Raw genomic sequence first — 24,306 nt, forward strand, 5'->3', positions numbered from 1 at the left:
CCCTACATGATCCCTGAATATTGGCCACCTTGACAGGGGCATTCTTGTGTTTAAAAAATTGCAAGATAAAGTGGAATTGTGAAGATCTTAATTTAAGACTGGGGGGGGGGGATGAGAAACTGAGAGAAACTGAAATGGGTAGATTCCTCCACCCAAGGTCCCTTCCCAGTCTAAAATTCTGTGATTTTTTTTAAAAAAATCTACTCTCAACCTCCAGCCAAAGTTCCAGAGTACAGTGGTACCTCGCAAGACGAATGCCTCGCAAGACAAAAAACTCGCTAGACGAAAGGTTTTTCCGTTTTCGATTTGCCTCACAAGACGAAATTTCCCTATGGGCTTGCTTCGCAAGACGAAAACGTCTCGCGGCTTTGTTTCCTTTGTCTAAAAACAAAGACATGTTTTGTTTATAAAGTTAATTTATTTTCCCTTCAGTTTTTGAACTGCTCTTTACAGTATGTGTGACTTTAAAGAGCAGTTAATAAACTGTTGTTGTACCAAATTTGGCTTTGTTTCGACTTTTTTTGACCATAGGAACGCATTAATTGATTTTCAATGCATTCCTATGGGATTTCGTGATTCGCAAGACGAAAAATTCGCTAGACGACAAAAATTGCGGAATGAATTAATTTCGTCTTGCGGGGCACCACTGTATAGCCCCAGATGATTTGGTGAGATGACAGAAATGCAGTTGAGCAAGCATTTCTTGCTAAACACATTGCCTTGCCATTTCCAAAGATATATCCTTTCATCCATGATGGGCCCTGCAGTGACCCAGGGCTTAGGCAGCAGGAAAATGCAGGTCAGGATCAAGCCTTATCAAAAGGAATGGAACTGCCCCATGAGACAGAATGTAGCTGAGTAGGAACTTTATGTGTGCAATAATTGAACCTTCTAAGAAAGACAGAGAAAAAGGAGGACAAATTAGGTTGATGGATAATATAATATATCTGTTCTCTGGAAAGAGACTGTCTAGACTGTGTATTGTTTATGAGGTAGTCCTGAAAGGATAGGAGAGTGACCTTTAGAGGATAGAAAGCTGTAACACACCTCCCTGAGTACAGATGGCCGAGGGATAATGAAACCAGGTGGCGGCGGCGATGGGGACAGACAACTTCTTCAAAGGCAATTTTGCACGTGTTCACACTAAGCTGAAATTTCTAGAACGTCCTTTCTCTTCCATTTTATTCACTGCTTATATCCTGCCTTTTTGCTTTCCCCAGGGAAGCCCATAGCACAGGACAGCAAAACAGAAAACAACAACTCAATTAGCAGATCGGAATGGAAGTCAATATAACAGAATGCAGCAAATATCAAAACAGAAAACAAGCCAAAATTAAATTCACATCAAATGCATCCTATTAAAGCCAAGAGTTAATTCAAATCCAATTTCAAAATTTACTGAAGTCCTATGACCAATTTGCAGATGATACCAAACTGGAAGCAGTAGCTAATGCTACAGAAGACAGAATTGGGATGCCAGACGACCTTAACTGATTGGAGAACTGGGCCAAAAGCAATGAAACAAATTTTAATAGATACAAATGTAAGGTTCTACACTTAGAAAGAAATAATCAGTTGCACCAATATAAAATGGGGTCACCTGGCTTGCTAGTAGTACATGTGAAAAGGATCTAGGGGTCTTAGTAGACTACAAGCTTGACGTGAGTCAACAGCATGATGCATCAGCAAAAAAGAAAAGAAAAGAAAAGAGGCTAATGTTCTTCTAGGCTGCATCAAGTATAGTGTCCAATTCAAGGGAAGTAATAGCACCACTCTATTCTGCTTTGGTCAGACCATACCTGGAGTCCTGTGACCAGGTCTGGGCACCACAATTTAAGATGGATATTGACAAGCTGGAAGGTGTGCAGAGGAGAGTGACCAAGATGATCAAGGGTCTGGAAACCAAGCCTTATGAGGAATGGTTGAGGGAGTTGGGTATGTTTAGCCTGGATGAGACTGGGTGGAAATATGATAGTCATCTTCAAATATCTTTGCCATTATTTTCTGGAGCAGAGGAGACCCAGGACACTTGGTGGCCCAAGGCAGATGCTCCCCACTCCTCAGTTCTAAATCAAGGTGCAAAGTTTCCAAGGCTAGTCAAGTTGCTTTGGCTCCAGAGGCAAAAAATAAAAATTCATCTCACCCCTCTCTGACAGAAAAATGCAATGTGATTAAACTAAATAACAGAGTTTTCATAACACCCAAATTCTGCCTCTGGAGGCAGCTGCCTTAGTTTGCCTACTGCTCTAGGTAGTGGTTGAAATTAGGTCCAGATGCAGAGGAAAATGGGCAGTGTTTAGGTGGAGGCAAGAAGCCCACAGAGGTCATCTTTCTCAAGAGCACACTTAAAGCCTAGATCCAGCTCTGGGTATCAAGGAAGTCACAGGTACAGAATCAATGTCAGCTCTCCTGATCACCAGATCTCTTGTTACAGGCACTGCAACCTCCCATCTTTTCTGAAAGTGAAGTAGCCAGGGGACTTCATGGCAAGGCCTTCCCTGTGAGAATGTCCCAACATTTCACTGCTTCTCAGACCTTCTGACTAAGGCTCCGTGATGCTTCTGCCCCAGCGGAGACTTCATCCTCTTCAGTTAGTGCTTTGCGGAAGAACCCCAAGAAAGAAGCCCGCCGATGGAGGCCTCTGCTTCGGACATACCCCACGAAGCCATACAGCATGGGGTTGACACAACTGTGGAGGTACGCCAGAGCATTCGACAGCTTGAGCCCAATCCCCCACATGTGCTTTTCTACTGACACAGTGCTGAGAAGTACGAAGATGTGGTGGGGGAGCCAGCAGACGAAGAAGAGCACCACAATGGTGGCCACCAAAACGAAGGTGCGGTGGGAGCCCTCCCAGCGCCGTCCTCGGAGCTTGCAAATCAGAACCAAGTAGGCCACAGCGATGATGATGAAGGGCACCAGGAATGCTCCAAAGAACCTGCTCAGCCTCAGGGGCAGGTCTGTGGCTCTCTTGAGATCTCCCCGATAGACACAGTAGGGCAATCCATTTTTTATTTCAACATGGCGCACCACCAGATAAGGGATGCTGAAGGCGAGAGCAAGCATCCATGCCCCAGCGCATGCCAGGACTTGAAAGCGAGGGCCCTGGTGGTTGCGGGCCCAGACGGGCCTTGCGATCAACAGGCAGCGGTGTACGCTGATGACGGTGAGGATGAAGACGCTGGTGAAGACCGTGAGGTAGCGGGCGAAAGTGTGGAGCTTGCACAAGGCAAGGCCAAAGGGCCAGCTGGAGTACATGATCTCCTGCACAAGGGCAGGGATACGGCCGGCCGAGAAGAGGAGGTCTGCCACAGCCAGGTTGAGGTAGCAGGTGGAGGTGAAGGTTTTGCGCTTCTCCCGCTTGGCTACGGCCCACACCACCAGCCCGTTGCCGCTAACGCCCAGGATCAGAATGATGATGTTGGTTACTATGGCGATGTGGCGCATGACGGCTTCCACCGGTGTGGTGTCAACCTGGTCCGCTGAGGAGGAGTTCATGATGTCTGCAGAAAGGAAACAGGCCATATTTAGTGTCTTTCTCCCCGCTCTAAATCTGACACCTTGGATTATTGGCAATACGTTAAAAAAATACTGACTTAACACCTGTGGGGGGCCGTCATATTGCTGTGGTACCAGTTAGTGCAGAGCCCCTAAATATGCTATCAGTGGGAATGAGTGGGACCTGTAAGAAGAGTTGTAGTGTTGTGTGCCCTTGTTCAGTGTTCCAGCCAGCCAGCTATTCCTTCTCTTAAGATATTCCATTCCTCTCCTTCCAGTTCCCCTCTCCCTACAAGAGAAATTCAGCATTCTGTGATCACTGAGCATCTTCAGTCTTTATTGGCTGGTCTTGGATTTTGATTTCTTTCTTAGGCTTCTCTCATCCATCCATCTATCTATCTATCTATCTATCTATCTATCTATCTATCTATCTATCTATCTAGTACAGTGGTACCTCGGTTGTCCAACGTAATTCATTCTGGAAGACCATTCAACTTCTGAAACGTTCGACAACCGAGGCGCAAAGGGCAGTCTGCAAAGTCAATGGAGAAATTTGAAAACACACCCACACAAAAAACACCCACAGTGGAAGCCGTGCGACTTCTGAGGCGCATTCGAAAACGGAAGCAATTTCTTCCGGGTTTTGGGTGCTTGAAAACCAAAACGTTTGGCTTCCGAGATGCTTGAAAACCGAGGTACCACTCTATTTTACATGTGCCAACTGAGAGTTGTATCCAACTAAGTTTTATTCAGAGTAGACCCTTTGAAATGAATAGCCCCAAGTTAGACATGACTAGGGATGGAAGGATATACCAAATTTGGCATTTTTTGTTTCTTATTTTTCCGGTTTTAAATTTGGTTCTCCACATTTCTGCAGCAATTATAAAAATGACAATTTCCGAGCATTGTAGTGCAATTTTCTCTTAATAAACACATTTTTAAATGTCATTTTGACTGACGTATACTTTTTTTTGGGGGGGGGCAGCAAAACGTGTTAGGAGAATTTGCCTGAGAACTGTAGGCCTAGATTCAATCCCACTTCCACAATGCAAGGCGCACACCCTGTAATGAAGCAAACTGCTGAAACAATTTTAATTGCTTCTTAGAATTACTGCTTATAAGTCAGTCCTCCTGAATGGAATGAGGTATGTTGGGTGAGGAATGCCAGAACATTCACATATAAGAACATAAGATGAGCCTGCTGGATGAACCTGCTATTGTCCATCAAGTCCAGCATTCTGCTCTCACAGTGGTCAACTAGGTGCCTGTGGGAACCAGCAAACAGGAACTGAAAACAAGAGCGTTCTCCAATCCCGCAGCTTCTAACAACTGGCCTAAGGAATAACTCGAGATGGCAGTGATAACCTGGTTTAATCTCTAGGCTGAGCACCTGTGAGGACTCATCATGCCTGGGCTTCTCATGTGCAATCACAATGCAAGCAGAACTATCTATACGCTTCCAATATCACAATCTGCGTCTGCAGCAACCTTGATGTGATTTTCTCTTTGGGCTGCCAAGCTTGACTGTGTCTTGCTCCCCCAAGGCCCTCCTTCACCCCATGCCTGGAGCATCACACATTCTGGAAGTTGTGAAAACAGCGACAACACTGAGCTCAGAAGAGACCACAACTTCCCCTTTGTGGGCTAAGACGGCAGCTTCCCCCATCATCTGAAAAGCCAGAGGAGCTGGTCCAAAACGAGTCCTTGAGTAAAAGTTTGTGGTGACACAAATGCCATCCAATGCTGGCGCAGAACCAAAAATGCCTTGTGCAGTTTTGCGACCATTCCCTGTTTTTTAACAACAACAACAATTTTACATGCTGTGCACCTGACTGGTTAGTTGTTTATTTCCTTGACATCTGATGGGAGGGCGTTCCACAGGGTGGGTGCCACTACCGAGGAGGCCCTCTGCCTGGTTTCCTGTAACCTCACTTCTCACGGTGATGGAACCCCCAGAAGGCCCTCAGAGCTGGACCTCAGTGTCCAGGTGGAGCGATGGGGGTGGAGATGCTCCTTCAGGTATACATTAATGGTGGGTGGGTGGGCGGGGAGGAATTTCACTTGAAAATTATTGAAAAGAGAGGTAGATTCTCCCGGTATGCCCCATGGAGGACCTTAAGGTCCATAAATAGCAACACCCTAGTGGTCCCGGGCCCTAAGGAAGTTAGATTGGCTTCAACCAGAGCCAGGGCCTTCTCAACACTGGCTCCGGCCTGGTGGAACGCTCTGTCTCCTGAGACCAGGGCCCTGCGGGATCTGATTTCTTTCCGCAGGGCCTGTAAGACAGAGTTGTCCCTCCTGGCCTTTGGCTTGGAGCCAATTTGATTCCCTCCCCCTCTTTCTTTTTCCTTTCTCCTCCTGTGATTAGGCTGTATTTTGACATTTTAATATTTTACTGTTTCAATATTTTAATGTTGTATTTTAATCTTGTTTTTAAGTTGTATTCATTCAACTTGTTTTTATTATTGCTTGTTAGCCGTCCTGAGCCTGGCCTTGGGAGGGTATGAATAAAAAATTATTATTATTAATTATTATTATTCTGATGAAATTCAATCAGCAAATCAACCATTTTATTTGCACACCACCTTTCCAAAGTTAAAACTATGCCCAGGGTGATTATCAGGGCGCGGGCTACTAGGCAAGATGGAGAAGCAGACAGGGCAGGAAAACTGAGTGGGAAAGTCTGCAACCTACTTGACCGGAAAGGCTGTATCTTCTCAGGAGAAGAGACCTCTCTTTCCTTCTCGACAGGATCGAAGCCTCTGCTTAACAATTGTTGAGGCACCAATTCTGTGGGGTGTGGGTGCTGCTTGATAAACAGCCCCCCCAAAAGCCACTTGTGATGCCGCGCTACACAGAACCAGAGCCTCCTGTCTAGCAGCTGTTAAGCAAGAGGATCCGATCCTGCGTGGTGCCACGCACCCTTGTTTTCACAGAACCATAGAATTGTACAGGTGACTGGGACACCTGCGAGTCATCTGGTCCAACCCCCTGCAGTTGGGGAAATGAGACTCTAAGAGGAACTGAACTGGACCGATGAAATGGGTTTCCGAGTCAAGCACACAGTGTCTCTCAATGGTTGATGAGATGCCTCTGGGAAGCCCACAAGCAGGCAATAAGGATCAGGATCTGTGATCCACATAATTAATTATCAGTGTGCCATGCCTTTGGGGAAATAACCCACGATGGAGCTTAACTGCCAACAAAGAGGCAGTTTAAAAAGAGCTTTTAAGAGAGTTGCTCACTTTAAGCATATTGATTCCTCCCTTCCTGGTCCCTCTGTGGTTGCAAAATAGGTTTTTCAGGTATCTGAAAGACTGCAAAAGCCTTCCGCACCTCCTTGATCAGGAGCCACAGGGGAGGAGAAATGAATTACGGGGGCAACAACAGCTCTCTCCTCCCGCCTTCAAGTTGAAAAAAAAGGAAAAGAAAGCCCACGACAGGCCACAGGTCCTGCACATACCTTGGCTCTCTATGTGCAGATTCCAAATGCCTTCAGGACAAGCTGGTTCTTAGCTGGTTCTTAGCCAGGGATGTATTCAATGGCTGCCTCCTCTCCAGCGAGTTATATCAATACAAGGAGGGAGACAGCAAAAGCTCGGTTGCAACAAAGACTGAAGTACACAACAGTTTGTTCCTCCCTTTGCACAACCCGGACAGTGATGCAACAAATGGGGCAGAGAAATCAGTAGCTGTGACATCCGAGTGCTCAGTTCCCAGGAGACTCTTAGGAACAAAGGAACGTGCCTTATACCATGCCAGACCATTGGCTCGTCCAGGCCAGCGTGGTTTACACTGGCTGGCAGAGGCTCTGCAGGGTTCCAGGCAGATTCTGGGGATTGAATACATGCAAGTCAGAGGCTCTGTCACTGAGCTATGGCCTTTCCCTCCTGCAGGGAAAGTATGGAGCAACGATCAGAGAGAGCACAGGCAGTTATCTGTTATTGAGTTCCAAGTACTGGAAGCGGGGTGGTGGTCATGCAGTCATGTCTACAGTGAGTTGCAAGACCTCAACAGCCACAACACATTTCATTTTTATTGAACTGAGAACCAAACCACGTGTGACGCACATGGCAGAATTCTGCCCTCAAGCACAGCCCTTCCCTACAAATTCCCCGCAATTTGCATTGGGTGAACCAATGCGAGGAATTGCATTGAAATACTTGGGTGGGTGGGTGTTGTTTTATTTGGGGTGGGGGGGTTGCTTCAAATTGTTTTTAAATGTTATGTGCTAATTTGGATATTTGTATTTCTTATATGTTGATTTGGATTGCCCTGTGTGCATGCCATGGGGGGCGTGCCGACATGACAAATGTACGCCCCATGGCATGCACACGCTACCAAGTGGAATTGGAGGGTGGGGGGAAGCCCCTTCATTTAAATATTTCGTGTGCCCGGGCACCCAGGGCCCTGCATAACGGCACCTGTGCTCCCATCTAGAGCAATAGAATATCATACAGCAACATAACCACTCCCTTTCTCTCTGTTCCTCACCCAGGTACAGACTGTTGGGTGTTCTTGGACTAAAACTCCCATCATCCCTGACCACTTGTCCTGCTAGCTGGGGGTGATGAGCATCATAGTCCAACAACATCTGGGGGCCCAAGATTGAGGAAGGCTGCTCTAGATTAATAATAATAATAATAATAATAATAACAATAATAATAATAATAATAATAATAATAATAATAATAATAATAATAATAATAATAATAATTTATTTATACCCTGCCCATCTGACTGGGTTTCCCCAGCCACTCTGGGTGGCTTCCAACAAAGATTAAAAATACATTAAAACATCAGTCATTAAAAAACTTCCCTAAACAAGGCTGCCTTCAGATGTCTTCTAAATGTCAGTTGTTTATCTGTTTGACATCTGATGGGAGGGTGTTCCACAGGGTGGGTGCCACTACCAAGAAGGCCCTCTGCCTGGTTCCCTGTAACTTGGCTTCTCGTAATGAGGGAATTGCCCGCAGGCCCTCAGTGCTGAATCTCAGTGTCTGGGCAGAACAATGGGGTGGGGGGTGGGGGTGAAGATGCTCCTTCAGGTATACCCGGCCAAGGCTGTTTAGGGCTTTAAAGGTCACCACCAACACTTGTGAATTGTGAACGTAGTGTCATACCAGAGTCCTAATCTAGATTGCTGTACTCCTCTCCCAGATATTTCTTAAGGAGGAAACCTTTGCCCTCAAGGGCAGAACTATGAAGTTGAGATCACATATGGTTTGATCAAACAGGAAGTAAAACTGCAAAGCAGATTAAGGTGTGAAAGAACAGGACGTTGCAGAATGGACGCCCTTGCAAAATTGCATAGAGAGTCAATCTCATCCATTCAAATCTGGGGTGATTATCAACATTGGAGAAGGGGGTTTTGAGATTCTGTTTCCATACACAAGATTGAATAATGGCCTCACATTCTGAGTAATGGTCTGCATGCAGCAGCTTTCAGGTGCTAAGAAAGGGACCTCCATTATGTATGAAAGCTGTTCTTTTGTATTAGCAGTGGGGGGAATTTTGCTCCCCAGTGAATTTTGCAAAAAGATTCGAATTTCTGCTTCAGAATTAATAGGTACATCTTGATCATTTCGATTTGTCTCAGGAGTCAAGTGGGAAATCTCATCAGCCCATGAAATACCGGTACTAGACATAAATGAATGCTACTGCCTACAAACTGTTTGTCTCCACCCATGGCCTGCCTGTGTATTTTTTTAATCAAGTACATATTACGAAGACGTACGTCTCCAGTATTCTCTGAGCCTTAGGGAATCAAACCATGTAATGTGCCTGTAGAAGGACTATGTAGAGGAATGGTTTATAATACTGATCAAATTTGCTATACGTAACTGTGAATAAAATACTTTCCAATGGTAACAAGGGCTGCCATATATCCGGGTTTTCCTGGACATTACTAGTGCAACTGATGGGGGGGGGGAATTCCTGAAAGGTGCTTTGTCCTGGATCTTAGGCAAGTCAATCGAAAAATCAAGCGTTGGGGTTTTTTTGTGTTTTTGTAAAAGAAAACTCAACAACAACTTTGGGGTTTGTCTAAAAGAAGCTCAACAATTTCGGTGGTTTTCTAAAAAAAAAAGGTCAAGAACTTTCCAGGTGCAACAGCTGCTGAAAAGTCTCTGAGTCTAAGAGTAATGAAGATAGTGGACTTTCCTTCAGTGGAGGTGAAGGGGCATATTACAATATAATTGTTGTTATTATTATCCTAAAAGGGGAGGTTTCCACACCAACCAGAAGGACATGCTTAAATGTTACAGTGCAAATGGGCCTCTCGTTGGAATGTCTAGCTTGGGCGGATAGAGATAAGGAACAAGGATTTATTGTAATACCAGGATGAGGGAGGTTGCAGGAAGGAGGGAGGGAAGACCAAGACCTTACATGGTAATAGGAACTTATTATAAGTTTCGATTTCCCAGAAATCAGGTGGTTTACAAGAAATCAGGTGACTTACAAGAGATCAGGTGGTATTCTATTCTGCAAATCTATATAATAAAGGGGGCACACCCTGACTGGGTGTGCAGGTTCGTATTTATCGCCCTGTACCTTTGTTCTGCATATGCACTTCAAATAAAAGTCCTGTTAATAACCTGCAAGGATGTTTTGCCGCTTTGTGTGAATCTGTGCTTAAGGGACCCGATAGCGGATCTGTGTGGTCTTTCAGAGGTATATGCAGATTTGTCAAGTCCTCCATGACTCTGGAGAGGTTTACCATAGTCTTTCCAACCACTGGTCTGGACCACAAGGACCTCATCTGTCACCCCATCTGGTCTCAGCAGAACTGCACAACACTGTGGTTGTGGAGATTGATTCCACCTACGTGGCTCACCCTGAATGCCCCAGTCCCTTATGTGGAAGAAAAGCAGGTTTGGATGTATTAGCAGTGGTGCTTTTGGCAGCAAAGGTGGATAATGCCTTTCAGCCCACAGAGTGGATTTTATGTGGCCAACATTCTGAGGGCCACATTCTGAGGGTGGGCGGAGCCAGGGGCTGAAGACTGCAGGGCAAAAGTAAGCCGGGCAAAACAAAGCAAATACGTTTCTGTAGAATTTGCAGTGACTTGAAATGGGGGACAAAATGTAGCCCTCAAAAGATCAATTAAGGTCTTTTGCTTCAGGTCTTGCTGGCCTTCCCTCCTTCATTGTAATGTTGCTGGGTCTGTCCAACACATGGTGGGAATGCATGCCTCGAATGCTTTGAAAGGCAAAATAAAGAGTTTATATGTGAATAAGCAAAATGTTTTATTTGAAGGAAGGACAGTTGTACGTGCAACATTTCCAGGGCAAGGGCACTAGTCTTGAATAAGGGCTGGAAAGGTTCTCTTATCGTCGCTGAAAGAAACAAGAGAATCAGTGCCAATAGTTCAGTGGGTTCTGTCGCCACCAAGGCCTGTTGATCCAGGCCTCGTCGCCTTGCTGCTGTGGAGCCTGAAGAGAAAATTGAGAGACATGAGGTGGAAATCCCAAGTGGAATATGTTGGAAGAACTTCCTCATTGTCATCCTCATGATAGATGATAGATAGATAGATGATAGCTAGATGATAGATAGCTAGATGATAGCTAGATGATAGATAGCTAGATGATAGATAGATGATAGATAGATACATAGATAGATAGATAGATAGATAGATGATATAAAATTGGGTACCATGCATATGAGTTTGGCTTCTGTTTTATGATGCCTTTAAGAATTTCATGGCAGACAGATATCAACAGTAAAAGCTTTAACCATTACAGCTCTTCCCTGTTGGAAAACCCAAGGCCTGTTAAATGCCTGCCTATCACAGAACAGTAAGGGGATAGGGAGGAGAATAAGTCTGTTTTCTGTCTCATGTCTTGTTCACCTCTGTTCATCCCTAAAGTCTGCACCATCCCTTTTCTGCATTAACTTGCACATTTGCTTGACATTTAAACTGCTATTTTTAATCACGCACAACAATACAAACACAACACGTAGGCTAATAGTAGAAAAGATATAATAGAGTAATGATATCATTCAAATTGTAGGAGTAAGCCAATCAAAGTTTTTACGTACAAAATAAGAGAGTGATAGCGAGGACCGTCAAGCCATGTGTTCAAAACAGATGTCTAAGGACAGTCTCACAATAGTCTTTCAAAAGTATCAACAGAAGACGACACAAAAGTTTCAAAAGTAAGGTCTCTCAATCGTTTTTCAAAAGTTTCAACGGAAGACGCCTCAAAAGCCTCAAAAGGCACTGATCCTTTTTTTAAAAAAAATTAGATTTTTATTGATTTTCAATCAGAGTACATTTATGTACATTTGTTATACAAAAAAATCTCATATATCACCTTTAGCTCTGCCGAGCTTCAGACTCCCCCCCCCCTTCGGTAAGTATCTTATAGTTTCATTACATCTCGTACTTTATTCGTTTATCTAATTAACCATATGCTGTTGAAGTTAATCAAACCCTGCCAGTGTCTTTAAAGATTTACAATTATCTCTTATATACCCCAAATATTTACTCCAAAAAGGCACTGATCCTTAGCATGAATCTTACTTATATATTCTGTTGAAAAATATCTGCTGATGAAGACTATTACGAAACAGTAGCATCATTCCGGAGACACTGTCCTTTTGTTGTGTTATTGCAACACAGGGGTTTGTTTTTGGTTCATTTTTAATCATGCAACAGGCACAACGATGGGCTCTTCTGTCCTGGCTGGCATCAGCATCAGGTCTGCAGATGTGGAAACTGCCCCCCCCTGATCTCTTAGGCCTCCCTGTTCCCTGATGAGGTGCAGATCAGGGAACATGGTATCAGAAGTTGCAATGGTCTATTTCCCCCCAAAATCCCTGAAGGTACCTAATCCCCTCTGTTCATAAGGTGCCTATCCAACAGGTCAACACAGCAGCTTTTGACTGTGAGACTTACTGAGTAGACATGGTTAGAATTGCTGTCATTAGCCCTTTGTCTCCAAGGTGCCACAAGACTCTTTGTTCTTTTCTTCTTTTTTTGCTGCAAATGACTAACACTGGCTGCCCCTCTGGAAATTCATTAACTTGGAAAAGCATCATGCAGGGTTGGAAATTGGCTTGTTAACATCTTTGATGGCTTGATATATGCTTGGCTGTTACCTGCTATTAATATGTTTAAAATACACTAAAGTATGTATATTTCCCAGTCAGTGGCCTACAAAATGGAAGAAAGACTTGCGGAAAATAAAGCAATTGAATCAGGGTGGGAAATGTTCCACAAGCCAAAATGGATTTATTCTTTGCTTACTAGCACAGGGAAGTTACTCTACTGTGCATATTTGGGCTGTGAATGCAAATCTGAAACAATAGCTAGCATGTCATGGTAAATTACCGTATTTTTCGCTCTATAATACGCACCAGACCATAACACGCACGTAGTTTTTAGAGGAGGAAAACAAGAAAAAAAATATTCTAAACGAAATAGTGGATATATGATTTTTGTGCTTCATGCTGTGGCCACAGACATGTGATCTGACAGTGAGTTTGGAGTAGCCCAATGCAAAAATCCTGAGGATCCATGTGGATCCATGCTTTGTAACCACGGAGGAGGGAAGGAAGGGGAACCATGGATCCTCTGCTCACGACTGCAGCAGATCCCCCCGCCACCCGCAGGCATTCGCTCCATAACACGCACAGACATTTCCCCTTATTTTCTCGGAGGAAAAAAGTGAGTGTTATGGTGCAAAAAGTACGGTAATTTCATATGATCCACTCAATGCCGGACCTGCATTGAAGGGGAAATGGCAGCATCCATCGTAGAAACTTCAGCCACATCTCTACGATGCCTGTAATCTCTTTGATGCCATATCTCTACGATGCCTGTAAACCTGACGATTGGACACTGGAGGGAAGAAAATCATAGAATCATAGAATCATAGAGTTGGAAGAGATCACAAGGGCCATCGAGTGCAACCCCCTGCCAAGCAGGAAACACCATCAGAACACTCCTGACATATGGTTGTCAAGCCTCTGCTTAAAGACCTCCAAAGGAGAAGACTCCACCACACTCCTTGGCAGCAAATTCCACTGTCGAACAGCTCTTACTGTCAGGAAGTTCTTCCTAATGTTTAGGTGGAATCTTCTTTCTTGTAGTTTGGATCCATTGCTCCGTGTCCGCTTCTCTGGAGCAGCAGAAAACAACCTTTCTCCCTCCTCTATGTGACATCCTTTTATATATTTGAACATGGCTATCATATCACCCCTTAACCTCCTCTTCTCCAGGCTAAACATGCCCAGCTCCCTTAGCCGTTCCTCATAAGGCATCGTTTCCAGGCCTTTGACCATTTTGGTTGCCCTCCTCTGGACACGTTCCAGTTTGTTAGTGTCCTTCTTGAACTGTGGTGCCCAGAACTGGACACAGTACTCCAGGTGAGGTCTGACTAGAGCAGAATACAGTGGCACTATTACTTCCCTTGATCTAGATGCTATACTCCTATTGATGCAGCCCAGAATTGCATTGGCTTTTTTAGCTGCCGCGTCACACTGTTGGCTCATGTCAAGTTTGTGGTCAACCAAGACTCCTAGATCCTTTTCACATGTACTGCTCTCAAGCCAGGTGTCACCCATCTTGTATTTGTGCCTCTCATTTTTTTTGCCCAAGTGCAATACTTTACATTTCTCCCTGTTAAAGTTCATCTTGTTTGTTTTGGCCCAGTTCTCTAATGTGTCAAGGTCGTTTTGAAGTGTGATCCTGTCCTCTGGGGTGTTAGCCACCCCTCCCAGTTTGCGTTCCCTTCATCTACCAGGCTTGTAATTCTGTCAAAAAATCATAGGCATTAAAGCCATTCCTTATGCTCAGGCCCACCCTTAGTCTGGCTACCTATTTCATTTCAGTTTCCTGCTCCATCCTATGAACTTTGGGATACTAAGAGCAGTTTCAATAGCGACACAGGTGTCCCTCTAAGAATGTCACCCTGTTTCTTATTTAGCACAGTGGTACCTCGGGTTACATACGCTTCAGGTTACATACGCTTCAGGTTACAGACTCCGCTAACCCAGAAATAGTGCTTCAGGTTAAGAACTTTACCTCAGGATGAGAACAGAAATTGTGCTCCGGCGGCGCAACAGCAGCAGGAGGCCCCATTAGCTAAAGTGGTGCTTCAGGTTAAGAACAGTTTCAGGTTAAGTACGGACCTCTGGAATGAATTAAGTACTTACCCCGAGGTACCACTGTAATACTAAATTTCAATCCTAAATAAGGAACCATTCCCAGAAATAAGAGTTTCCTCACAGTATAAAGCAGGACTGAGGAGTGTGGTGCTGATAACACCAAGATTACAAGTTTGATCCCTGTAAGGGACAGCTGCTTAGGCCTGCATTGCAGAGAGTTGGGCTACATGATCCTCTGGGTCACTTCCAACTCTTGTATTCCTATACCAATAATGTTGGGGCTTTCACCACTAAGCAAGCCAAGTTTTACTGCTTGTGAGACTGTTTTGAATGCTGTATGGAGAAGCGTATGAATCTGAATTTTGGAGAGTTTGTAAGTAAACCATGTTAAACGTACCAAATGTGTGGTCTTTTTCTATGCTAGGGTAGAGGGCAATTTTGGAAAGAACATAGAAGGGTATATTTTAAAGGTTTAACATCCTATATTTCCATGCTTTACTTGGCTGCATATTTAAAATTCCCCTGGGGTTCTCTCAGCAAAGAGTATTTGCCCCAAACTTGGAACTTGGCATCTAGTAAATCTCTATTTATAGACAGTGGAATCTTGGTTCTTGAACTTAATTCATTCCGGAAGTCCGTTCGACTCCCGAAACCATTCGAAAACCAAGGTGCAGCTTCCGATTGCCTGTAAGAGCTTCCTGCACTCAAGTGGAAACCGTGTTGGACGTTTGGCTTCTAAAAAACTGGAACACTTACTTCTGGGTTTTTGGCATTCAGAAGCCAATTTGTTCGTCAACTAATCCGTTCGAGAACCAAGGTTCCACTATACCTACATTCCCCATGCTATGAACAAAAGCTGCATAGGGCAGCTCAGTTTTTCAGAACTCCTTCTCCCAGGTTGGACTGAGCAGGGCCTTCTTACCCATAGGCGCTAGGGGTGCAGGGCACCTGGGCGCCCGGCTCTCAGGGGCTCCAGGCTGAGAGTCTGGGGCCCGAGAGTTGAGTCCAGGGTAGAGACCACCCATCGGTCGGAGCGCCGAGGTGGGCTCTTCTGCTGCGGGCTGATCTGCGCCACGAGTTTGGGGTGACTGAGCCAGTGAGACGCTGAGGTGGCTGGCTGGCTCTGCCCTCCTGCACACCTGGGACTGGGCAACCTGGGGTGGGGGGTGGCAGCGCTGGGCAGATCTTTGCACCTCAGTGCTGCATGTGCTTAAGACAGCCCCGGGACTGAGCAACACTTGGCTCCTTCTGACCTATGAAAGCCAAAGTCACATTTTACAGGTAAACAGAGTGATACCTTTATGGAGATTAGGGAAGGTGATAGACACCTCCTGGTGCAGAGGGAGATGGGTCACCTCAGGGGTAAATATCCACCAAGGATCTTTATGCCATGGATAGGCAAGCTGGGAGATGACATGCCTGTCTCACTCAGCCACAACTGAGGGAGGAGAGGATAGTGCCTCCTCTCCACAATACTCACCTATGCCAAGGTAAACCAGGGCCACAACAACAGTCAGCAGATTCAAGGACCCAAGAGTGATCCCAGAAATGGCCCAAGGAATCTTCACCTTCACATAAGGTGGTGATGGAGGGCCGTCTGAAAAAAGTTGATTTAATATATTTATATGCTACCCATCCAATCAAGTTCTCTGGGCAGTTGACATACACCAGGAAAATACAAAAAAAAACCACAAAAAACCTCACACAATAATAACAGCACAATGCAAACCCAAGATCTGCCATGAGGCCAGAGATTTAACAGTTCTTTGTCTTTCCTTGCTGAGTTGGGGCTCCACTGATGCGAGACCCTCACCCTGACTCAGTGTGGGGGCTCACCTGGTGTAATTTACACTATCATATGTCCTCCCCAAATGGGCATTCTGAAAGAGTTGCATGGGGGACAAAAAGGAGAGACCTCTACCTATTCCAAACCTTGATCACATTGACCTAGGGCCCAATCCTCACAACATGGGCTTTTGCTCACCTACTGGCTCAGGAAGCCTTCCTTAGAGATTCCCTCAATGGAGTTTGGAATAGGGGTAAATTATGCTGGCCTCCAGGAATGCTCTGTAAAACCAGAATCAAATCCATCACAAAATAGGAAGCCCAGTCAACCAACAAAAGGCCCCAACCACTAAATTTAACATAAAAATACAGCGGCTAAAGCAATTTAGACTGGGGAGGGGAAGCGCAGACGCAGGTCCGAATGTATCCCTCCACCCCAATCTCTCTATGTCACCATTGGGGCCCTCCCAATTGTGATCCTCACCAATGCTGCTTTGAAACCTCCCTTGGGTTCTTATGCCTGGATAGAATGTTTCCCTGACTTCTGTGGAGGCCAGTCCACTGTGGCAAGTGTGGCACTGCCCCATCAGCCTCACTCTGCCTTCAGTTCCCCCCAGCCATCCTGCCTTCCTACCTGCAACCCGACTGTCATCTTCCTTCTCCTTAATCCCAGCCAGGAGGAGGATGGCAGCAAAACTAGGCTGAGTTTATCTCTGCATCTCATAGGCTCTGGCACCACCTGCTGCCGGTCTCCTTGCCTTCCACCCTACCACTCCCAATGGGCACCAACAACCGCCGCTTGAATAGTGAGAATGCCTCTTGCTTGCCTAGATGGAGAGGTGTGCCTGTGCATGTCTGCGTAGACATCTCTGACTGCTGTGTGGCTGGAATGTAGCCCATTCTACAAAGGGAAGAATCACACCCACATTTGCCTCTGGCCATCATGCCCCAGGAGGTTATCCATGAAGGAATGCATTAATTAAAGATCCTTAAAATATCAGTGACTTCCCTTCTTCTCTCTCCATGCTTCATTTTGCAAATCATAAATCCCTGCATATTTTACATAAACTAAACCATTCAGTATTCCATTACCACATCCATCAAAACTTATTTACACTGTTGAATTTATCTTAATGCTGCCAACCTTTTCAAGTGCACACAATTCCCCCCTATATATTCAATAAACGTTTTCCAATTTTCTCTAAACGTGTGTTCTTCTTGTTCTATTATTCTATATGTTAAGCCTGCAAGCTGTGCATATTTTTTAATTTTTTTTATAAAATTTTTATTGGTTTTTCACACTTTATAAAAACACAAACAATACACAATACAAACAAACAAACACATAAACAAACATGTATAATTTCAAATCCTTTTTTCTTAAACCTTACTTCACCTACTTCCCCATACCTCCCCTTTCTGCATCCCTATTTCCAAATTTGTTTCAGCAAATCCTCCCCCCAAGCTGTGCATATTTTGTGCTTGTGTTCTGAACTGCCTGCGTTAAATCTGATTATCAATTAATTATGATTAGTTACTTGATTAATTAAAGGCATCATTAAATCCAGGGGAGCCCTGCTTGCGGCCTGTGGGATAACTGTTCTGTGTATGTGGGTGTGTATATCTTGGAAAGCCTGATAGGTATTTATCATCTTTAGTTCATTATCATCATTAAATGAACTTCAAAGATAATTAAGTTGGGCTTCAAAACTGCAGCATAAGCAAGCATTTCATTTTCAGTGAAATGTGCTGTTCACTATTCATTTTTCGAATATATATGCATTTCCAGTGCTGGAAAGGTTTTACCTGGGAGTAGTTTTTCTCAGTTGGAGAAAGTTCAGAAAAGGGCAACGGAAATGGTGAAGGGGCAACTCTCCCACAAGGAAAGGTTTCCAAGTTTGGAGAAAAGGTGAGGGAGAAGTGGCATGATGGAAGGACAGATATAATAATAATAATAATAATAATAATAATAATAATAATAATAATAATAAATTATTTATACCCCGTCCATTTGGCTGGGTTTCCGCAGCCACTCTGGGTGGCTTTCAACAGAATATTAAAATACAATAGTCTATTATACATTAAAAGCTTCCCTAAACAGGGCTGTCTTCAGATGTCTTCTAAAAGTCTGGTAGTTGTTTTTCTCTTTGACATCTGGTGGGAGGGCGTTCCACAGAGCAGGTGCCACTACCGAGAAGGCCCTCTGCCTGGTTCCCTGTAACTTGGCTTCTCGCAGTGAGGGAACCACCAGAAGGCCCTCAGCACTGGACCTCAGTGTCCGGTGCATTGAGGCAATGTGGCCCCTGGGCTGAGAAAAGTCCCCCATCCTTGCCTTGGATGAAGCCAAACAGCACAATCGGATGCATGTTTCCTTGCAAGGAAGTCCTGCTATGTTCAGTGGTGCCTATTACCAGGAAAAGTGTGCCTAGGGCTGCCCACCCAAGTCTGCCTGCCTTGGAGATTTGTAAATGTTAGCATGCACAGGATTTAAAGGTGAAGTCTGGGGCAGGAGATGCTCACTTGTTCCATTGGACCCAGGTAGGATCACCATTGTCTGCTTCCCAAAGGGGTTGGTTGCCGTGCAGGTGATGAAGGGGTCATGGTGGTCAATGGAGGCTCCTTTCCACAGCAGGGTGCTGCTCGCCGCATTGCCCTCAGCCCAGCGTAAGACCTCCATGTCACTTGTGCTTCCGTTCCCAGTGATGGTTACCCCGTCCACTTCCCACATAAGCGTTGGTGGAGGCCAGCAGTGGAAAGAACAGGTGCAACGGGGGCCTCGGTCCTCATTCTCACATGTAGCATTAGGCAAGATGGTGCTGGCTGTAGGCCTATCTGGAAAGCAACAAAAAGCCGGGGTGAATGATCCAAATTCAGAACCATTAACATGTCTTACAATGCTACAACAGAGAGTGAGAGGCTTTGGGGCAGCGGAAGCAAATAAAGTTTGTTTTATACAGAGGTCACAGCTCATAGCTGTCAACTTACAGATTTGAAAATAAGGGACCAGCAGCCTCGAAAATAAGGGATCAGCAGCCAAAATGAGGGATTTTAGTCAACCAGCAGCCAAACGAAGCCTCAAGTGGTGGTTTCCACAGCGCAGCAACCCGGCAAAGGGAATGCAGCAAGGAAAACCACCATCACCTCTCCGCTGGGAAGTGCTGAGCAAAGGTGAGTCCCCAGGCAACACAGCCAATTTGATTGGCACAAGGCATGCAAGCTCCACCCTCCAGTCGTTCTTAGACTCCTTATTGGGTGAGCAACGCAGCCAAGCAACACAGTTGGAGCCTCCTTCCTCCCTGGCTGGCAGGGAGGGAGGGAGGGAGGGAGAGGAGCTGCTTTCTTTGAAACCTGGGAAATTTAAGGGACATCATCAATCCGGGACAGCAGTGGGAAACGGCACTGGGATAAGGGAGTTTCCTGCCAAATAAGGGACGGTTGACAGCTATGTCACAGCCACACACTGTTACGCCACTTTAACGGTCATGGTCCCCTTTGAAGAATTCTGGAAATGCAGTTTGCTAAGGGTTCTGTGTGTTGTTAGGAGGCCCCTTGCAGAGCTACCATTCCCAGCACCCTAAACAAACTACACTTCCCAGGTTTCTTTGGGCAACACCATGACTGTTAAAGTGGTATTGAGAACACTTTAAATCTGTGATGTGGATGTGCACATCACACTTTTTTAAAAAAAAGTTCTTTTGATTAAGGTTTATTTGTGTTACACAGCAAACAGAGAAACCGGGAAAGGTACATCTATTGTCTCCACTTTCAATTCCACTTTCAATAGAATCTTTTTCAAAGCTTCTTTGCATTTGATGAAAGACACTTTTGTCATAGACATATTGCAGGTGGGGGAAAGGAGAGGGGAGGAAGAGAGATGGGGGTATTATTATTTTTTGTTCTATTGCCTATTTCCAGAGTATCTTGGGAAGAGGGATTGACTGCTAAACTGCTGTGGTAACTGTAGCTCTGGGAGGGGAATAGGGGTCACCTAACAATACTCAGCAACCTTAACAAAGTACAGCTTCCACAATTCTCTAGAGGGAACCATGACTGTTTAAAGTGGTATCATAGTTTTTTAAAAAATGTATAGCATTTTTAAGTGTGTTTGTTCCACTAGAGGGCAGAGCACTTCAATCCACTTTAATTGTGCAAACCTAGATTTCTGGTATGTGCTTGAATCCCTTGCACAAAATACGCTAGAGACAGGCTGAAGGCACCCAGAGAAAGAGAGAGAGAAGGAAATTGGTTTCATCTCAATTTAGGACAGACAGTGTAGCCTGTGGTCTATTCCCTGTTCCTTTAAGCATGTGTAAAATTGCTGGCAAGAACAAATGAGTACAAACATTCCTTCATGTACTGAGATAGGAAGGGAATGGTAACCTTGTGCTCTTGTTGATCTGAATTCTCCTAGAAAATGCCATTATGAATCCTGTTCAAAACTGGCAAAAAAAACCCCCCTGCCTTCTCGAAGAGTCACTTGGACTGAAAATTGCAAGATGATGGTGATGATGATGAGCTTCTGCATCAAATTAGGCAGAGGTTTGTATGTGGCCCAAGGGATGTCTTAGAGGATGAGGTGCACTGCAACATTGTGATACAGGTCCCCCTTGTCAAAATGTGGGTGCTGAGAGCACCAAAAAGGTTAAGTGGGAAACCAAAGGGCAAAACGGGGGGGGGGGGGGCATCTGATCTTCAGGGAGCTGCTGAGCATTTGTGGATTGGGATGCAGGGAGAGGAAAGAAAACAAAGAGCTACTCACAGCCAAAGGAAAGGCGGGTGGCTACGTGGACTGCTTTCTTCAAGAAATGGTATTTGATGCTGCAGGTAAGGACTATGCCATCATCAGCTAAGCTGGGCTTGAAGGTGATGTCAACTCCATAGGACGAGCTCCAATTGCTCTGTTGAGTATTCCATGAAGATGTTGCATAAACAGGGTGTATATCTGGCCCTGTAGGCCAGGTGATTTGGGGCTTAGTCCCTGGACACATTTCTGCTGCTACACATCTGAAAGTGGCTGGCTTCTCCCAAATCTCTTCATGTGGCTTTATGATCTTGGGCTTCTTCAGATCTAAATGAGTGAGAATCCCCAGGGAGGAATTAGAAGAAGATTCACTGGGCATTAAGTAAGACACATGAGCCCTGGCTTAAGGATGGGATTTCCCAGTCATCGTCACTTTGCCATTCTTAACTCCCACCAAGGTTGTCATCCTTTTGTTCTCAAGAGCCTCCTGGCCACACATTTGAGAGCCCATTATGTGCACATCAATGCGCCTTAATGTAGCAAAATCCCAGAGCGATGATATTTGTTATTATTATTTTAACTCAACTCAATCTCTACTTGATCTTTTCATTCAATGAACTCACAAGTCAGCTGCCAATAAAATTATAAAACCATATGTAAAGAAAAGAGACAGATCAAATGTTAAAACTGTGATGAAAACATCAGCACAAAGTGAAACCAACAACTTTTCTTTTTTAAAAAAGGGGGGACAACAAATATTGAGCTGGATCCATGACAAGTTAGTCATACTCTGGTTTGATTGAAATCAATGTGAATATGAGTTGTGATTTCCTTAAGCCGCATTAATTTCAGTGGAACTCAAGACTAAATGGCCTACTAAGTCCATCACCTTATTTCCTAGGGTGGCCAACCTGATGCTTCTGAAAACTCCCACCAGCAGGACACGAGGGCAATGTCCTTCTCACACTGTGGGTGATGAGGCTACAGAAATATGACAAATGGGATGGGGAACAGCTCCAGGTTGTGTTCTGCTCAGTAGGAATCAAAGGGCAAAGTTGATTTCACCAGAGTGGATGGGAGGGCATGGAGCCCAGAGGCAGAAGGACTTGAATGTCCAGCATGTTCCAAGCAAGAACCAAGCAAAAGAGCAGAGAACAGACAAGGACAATGTGATACATTGCATCAACATCTCACTCCTTGCAAATACTGTGATTGGAAGGCCCTCTTTACCTCCGAGTAGACATGTCAGTCACAAAAGAGCTCTCCGTTTCCCCCCTTGCAATTTCCTTATATGGCAAGCTTGGGGAGAAGTGTTTCCATGTTTGCAGACACACTGACTGCACAGCTTTCAAATATCTGAATTACTGTGTCATGAAATGATTCAGAGAGTCTTGCTTTGGCTTGGGGCTCTTTGGAAAGATCCTTCCTGCTTTGCTTCAGACAAACTCCAAATCATTTTGAAGCAGGATGCTTCAAACTCAGGCTTTAGGATTTGCCTGAATCCTATGCATGCCCCTAATAGGAAAGCCACCTACCTGTCAGCACAACCTGAGGATTAGTGTGAGTTTGAGAACTGGAAGGATTAAAGGAGTATCTGTAGCTCTCTCCTTTATCAATTCTAAAGTAGTACTGGCCCCAGTCATCGAGTCCAGCGTTGATGATGGTGAACGAGCAGTCGCCTTTTTCTGGATCCCCTGATAACTTCATATGAGTGGAATGAAGTTTAAGTAATCTCTGCCTTTCATCACTGCTGGCCTTAAATTCCCCCGGGACCCAGATGTTGGTCCCTTCCAAATTGGTCTGCCGATCTGTAATCCTAAACCAATAGCCATACAGTGGCTCAGAGCTGCACTTGTACCAATTGGGAGTAGTAAAACTGCAGGGAACGTGGATGCAGAAGCCTCGCTGTGCTAATTGCATGTGCTAATGCATATTTATAGATGCAAATGCAGAAACAAGGACTATAACTGAAACATAAATACATCTTACCATAGACAGAAGGACCAAGTGAGCTGCATGCCTGCTTAGTCTGCTGCCCCTTCAATGGCCCTCATGATTTCCCTTCTTTGTCTTTAAACTGAAGTTTGACCAGGCAGCCCTTCAAACAGAGGGTGCCTTTACATTGTGGGGACTACCCTCTGTAAAACAGGGCATGCGACCACCATGTGTCCCCTCTTGGGGTAGTCTCACTCACGGGACCAGAGAAGCCTGCAGGAATCACCTACTGGTCTTCATTTCAGATCCCAGCAGGGAAAAGCAGAATGTTTTTAGGGGTGAGTGTCATTCACAAGAAGCTGCCTTCTACCCACTCCACTGTTCCTCCCTTTATCTTAGAACTCAAAAATCTTGGGGTTTTTTATTCCCAGCTATGGGCAAAATAGTAGAGTCTAGTACAACAGGGGGGTGGGGCAACATGCAGCAGATGTGTAAGCTCCTGAGGCACTTTTGTGCTACAACACTGAGAACCTCTGCTTTCAAAGTTTCAAGGTTTCTAGCCCTCATGGTTCCAAATAAAATTTCGAGAACATAAATTCAGTGTGCTCCTGTCTACATGCGCATCCCTCTAGGAACTGCCATTCTGTAAAAGGGTCTGAGATACCATAAAAGAGTTATCAGCAGCCTCACCAATGTTTCCATTCCTATAGTTCTTTACAGAAAGTCGTGACAGTAAAACAAGTTTCAAACTGTTTTGTGAAACAGATACTTACTAAGCCACTGGGGTACTCAAGATGTGTGCCCTGAAAAATCACCAAGAAAACTCAGATCTTGTATTGTGTGCCATTGCTAGATCCTCTCCATTTGAGCCAATTTTATTGTAGTCTTTTTACCACCTCCTCTTGCCATTACAGTCTACCTTTGTGGCCTTGGCTGGCTTTAACAAGAGGAGATCCCTTCTTAAGGCAACAACCCCCACCCTCCATTTTTTTGTAACTGAGAACAGGGCTAAGGACCATTTACTTTCCTCACCTTTTCCAGCCCCCACAGCATTTACTCCACTTATATTATCTGCTATAGGAGCACCAGCTAAACCACCTGGTTGTGAATATACCCTGCCACCGCAAAGAGACCTTCCCTGAATCCTAAGTGTTTCATTTTAGACCTTCTGGTGATAGTGCAAATGTTACCACACTTTTTACCCCAGTTGATTATAGTATTGAAAATTGAGCCAG

At 44.8% G+C, this 24,306-nt stretch overlaps 2 protein-coding genes across 3 annotated transcripts; both read right to left on the minus strand.

Moving 5' to 3' along the window:
• Positions 1-1,164: 1,164 nt before the first annotated feature.
• On the minus strand, positions 1,165-7,159 carry LOC308591383 (chemerin-like receptor 1). 2 transcript variants are annotated; one of them, XR_014010150.1, is made up of 3 exons: positions 6,962-7,159; positions 2,028-3,503; positions 1,165-1,989 (listed from the first exon to the last, which is right to left on the minus strand). XR_014010150.1 is itself a non-coding variant. In XM_081202110.1 (2 exons), exon 2 carries the CDS (start codon positions 3,496-3,498, stop codon positions 2,530-2,532), a length of 969 nt encoding a protein of 322 aa, XP_081058236.1. In that variant the 5' UTR covers positions 3,499-3,503; positions 6,962-7,159; the 3' UTR covers positions 1,165-2,529. The 2 variants fall into 2 exon arrangements, 1 of the variants encoding a protein (XP_081058236.1); XM_081202110.1 differs by having other exon boundaries at positions 1,165-3,503.
• Positions 6,650-23,041, minus strand: LOC308591524 (myeloid cell surface antigen CD33-like; the record flags this gene model as incomplete). The annotated part of the gene is made up of 5 exons (XM_081202290.1): positions 22,672-23,041; positions 18,916-19,227; positions 16,091-16,207; positions 10,771-10,835; positions 6,650-6,694 (listed from the first exon to the last, which is right to left on the minus strand). Exons 1-5 carry the CDS (start codon positions 22,841-22,843, stop codon positions 6,650-6,652), a joined length of 711 nt encoding a protein of 236 aa, XP_081058416.1. The 5' UTR covers positions 22,844-23,041.
• Between the last annotated feature and the right edge of the window lie 1,265 nt (positions 23,042-24,306).

Source organism: Podarcis bocagei (genome assembly GCF_964188305.1).
Source record: "Podarcis bocagei genome assembly, chromosome: 7".
In the NCBI taxonomy this organism is placed as follows: Eukaryota; Metazoa; Chordata; class Lepidosauria; order Squamata; family Lacertidae; genus Podarcis; species Podarcis bocagei.

Excerpts from the sequence above, each read along its gene's own strand:
- LOC308591383 (XM_081202110.1), bottom strand. The coding sequence starts at position 3,498 with ATGAACTCCTCCTCAGCGGACCAGGTTGACACCACACCGGTGGAAGCC.